Source organism: Propithecus coquereli, unplaced genomic scaffold, assembly GCF_000956105.1.
Source record: "Propithecus coquereli isolate 6110/MARCELLA unplaced genomic scaffold, Pcoq_1.0 Scaffold114, whole genome shotgun sequence".
Classification (NCBI taxonomy): Eukaryota; Metazoa; Chordata; class Mammalia; order Primates; family Indriidae; genus Propithecus; species Propithecus coquereli.
The window spans coordinates 1,903,427-1,906,563 of NW_012135414.1; the positions used below are offsets into that span (position 1 = coordinate 1,903,427).

Here is a 3,137-nt window from a genome sequence, read left to right on the forward strand (position 1 = left end):
AACCCCTGTTGGAGCCTCCAGTGACAAAATGGCCCTGACTTTACACCCACCGGGAGCCAGTGCCCAGGAGCTGCCTCAGTCCCACCCACCAGGGAGTCCATTCCGGCCCCTATTGGGGCCTCCAGTGACAGAGTAGCCCTGAGTTTTCACCCACTGGGAGCAGCCCTAACCCAGGATCTCCACCTTCAGGGCCAAGCATCGGCTGGAACACTAAGAAGGAACCAACAGGCTATCTTCCTCTCTTTCTCTCTCATTAAATTGTGAATAATAATACATTTACTTATTCTCCCACTTAAAAAGTTGTTTAAATCCTTTGAAGAATCTTGCAAGGTAGCTTGGCTAGACAGCAGGCAGGACAGTCCAGTGCCTCTGGTGGGGGAGCCAGGGTCTTCCACTCGCCCGTCTTTTGGTCTAGTAAGTAGGCGTTTGGATTGATGGTGTAGTCCTTCGTCTGGACATCACTGGCTGTGGTGACACCCCCACATACAAACACCTTGCTGTCTCCAATGGAGCATATAGCATGGGACACATCCAAGGGGCAGTTGTTGGGCAAGAGTGGCACTGAGGTGGTCGTCTTGCTGGCCTTTATCTTCTGCAGGTTGATTTCCACACTCTGCCGGTGGCTGTGCACGCAGAGGATGTTGTCCTGATGGAAAGAGAGCAGGGGCCGGTGGTTGAACTCGATGGGGAAGGTGATACACTGTACCACGTCCCCAGTGTTGGTGTCAAAGCAGTCCACCACCCCAACCCGGGAGATGTAGCCCTTCACCAAGCACCGCCCAGTGACGATGTACAGGTTCCGGTTTCCCTTGCTGATCACGGCTGTGCCATCCATAGGGATGCTCATCTTCCCTGCCAGGCACCAGGCCTCCTTGCGCTCATCATAGCGATAGATGTTGGAGACATACCGCCTTGGGGCAATGCTCCCACCCACTGAGTACACTGTCCCCCCGCAGGTCACCATGGTGTGGAAGACAAGCCCAATGGGCAGGTCAGGCAACTTGGTCCAGGAATTGTCATCCATGTCATACCGCCAGGCTGTCTTCAGCCCTGAAATCTGCTCAGTGGTGCCACCAGAGATGTAGATGTAGCGACCAGCAGCGGTGGCACTAAGTGCTGCTGCCCGATAGGGCATCTCCGAGAGCTTCAACCACAGGTTCTCCTGGATGATATAGGCAAACACTCCATCGTTGAACTTGCCGTGGGCCTTTTGGCCACCAAGGATGACCACTGAATCAAGTAGAGCCCCTTTCCGCTGGTAGCTCAGCAGGCTGCATGGCCGCTCCTGCTTGCGGTCCATCAGGACACTCTCGATCAGGGTTGCGTGGGCTGAGCTGTTTTCCATGCCCATCAGCTTGTTGCTGGCGAACATCAGCGTCTTGTTGGAGACGGCATTGAGATTGATGTAATTGAAAAACTTCTTGAAATACTTCTCCCGCTCGTCCTTCCGGAAGTACACCCAACTGATGAGTGTGCTGAGAGCCTGGTCTTCGTTGAGCACATGAAGGTTTTCATCGCGGAGCAGGCGGCCAAAGATGACAGGGGGGCAACGCATGAAGTGCAAGGAGCCCTCAGCACTGGCCCAGTAGTGAAAGTTGTCTCGAATGCCAGAGTAGGCCAAGTCTGATACCTCTTTGAGCTCAAACAGCTCGGCCAAGAAGAGGTAGCGCAAGCAGTTGGCCCGGCGGATGGACTTAATAAGGAAGTCATTGCAGTGAATTCGAAGGCGTGGTGTGTTGAAATACTGGGCCCCGCGAAGAAGCTCTTCCACGTTCTGCTCTGAGATCACCACCTTGCCGCTGTAGAAGTAGTCCAGGAGCTGGTCCACTGTGATCGGGCTCAGGTAGTTGGGGTCAATGGTGATAAAGAGCTCATCGGTGGTCTTCATGTCATTGCTGGAGATGAGGCTCTTCACCAGTGGAGAGACAGCAGCCAGCACGTTCCGATGTGCAAAGAAGACATGGTGGTCCACAGTCAGGGCCATGTCCCAGTACTCTTTGCGTTTCCTCTGTTTGTTCAGATTCTGCAGCACGAAGCTGTTGTAGTTTTTCTCAGTGAATTCCAATTTCATGGTGCTTGTTGCTGGCTGAGGCAGAGGATCAGCAGCAGGTACTGGAGAAGAGACTTTCTCAGGCCTTTGGGATTCAGATTGATGGTTGTTTACAGAGCAGTTGACCAGGGAGAAGTGGGAGTGGGAGAGACAATGATGTCATAGAGTGGATGAGGTCATCACAATGCAGGGCCCCCTGAGGCCTTTCTCAGAGGCACTGAGCCTTCCTCCCCTCTGATCGCTACAGCCTGTGATGGATATCCTGCACGGAGGGGCCTAGAGCCCAGGGCCCTGAGCTCAGGAAGAATCTCAGGGTTTGGGCTGCAACTCCCACCTGGGACTTTCGAACCTCAGTTCAAGGCTTCTTCTGGAATGTTCCAGCCAGTTTGGGTGGGGCAGTGGGGAGCGGTTTGTGTAGGGGAGATATGGGGAAGTGGAGGAAGGGAAGAGATTATCAGATCATCTTGAAGAATCTTCCCATTTTATAGGAGGGAAAGTGAGGTCCAGAGAAGAGAGGGGATTTGCCTGAGATCACAGCCAGTTGAAAGCAGAGCAGAGCCCAGCGCCCGCACCGTTTATGACCTAGTATTCTTTCCACTCTTCTAGGAAGTGCCTCACTGCTCAGCTTTCCCCGGTCTCTGATTATCAGGCCTCGAAGTACCTTTCTCTGCCGAGGCTCCTGGGCATCACAGAAAAGCTCTGTCTTTTGGCTTCTTATGTCTGTGGCCACGGACACCATTCTCCTTCAAAAGGAAGAGGTGGAGGCCACCCACTGGAGCAGGAATGCAGGAGTTAGCCACATGCTGGGGGCCTCGAAGCCCTGCTTGAGGGCTTTGTTAGTTCCACAGCAAACTAGAACATTCCCTCCACATTTCCAAGTGTCTAGTTGTGAAGTGTTGGGGGCTGTGGTGGGTTAGCTCTCGCCATCAAGAGTGGACTTGGACAAGTGGTTCAGGCTCTCTAAACCTCAGTTTTCTCGTCTGAGATGGAAATAATAGCAGTACCCGCTTTAAAAATTGTTAGGAGTTTTTTTGTTTTTTTTTTTTTTTGAGACAGAGTCTCACTCTGTTGCCCTGGCTAGAGTGAG

General features: G+C 52.9%; 1 protein-coding gene across 1 annotated transcript; it reads right to left on the reverse strand.

Annotated features, from left to right (window-relative positions):
- Positions 1–234: 234 nt before the first annotated feature.
- Positions 235–2,200, reverse strand: CCIN (calicin). Its single transcript, XM_012657202.1, has one exon. It carries the CDS (start codon positions 2,069–2,071, stop codon positions 305–307), a length of 1,767 nt encoding a protein of 588 aa, XP_012512656.1. The 5' UTR covers positions 2,072–2,200; the 3' UTR covers positions 235–304.
- Between the last annotated feature and the right edge of the window lie 937 nt (positions 2,201–3,137).

Bases quoted from the DNA above. Each gene is read 5' to 3' on its own strand.
- CCIN (XM_012657202.1), bottom strand. From the start codon at position 2,071: ATGAAATTGGAATTCACTGAGAAAAACTACAACAGCTTCGTGCTGCAG.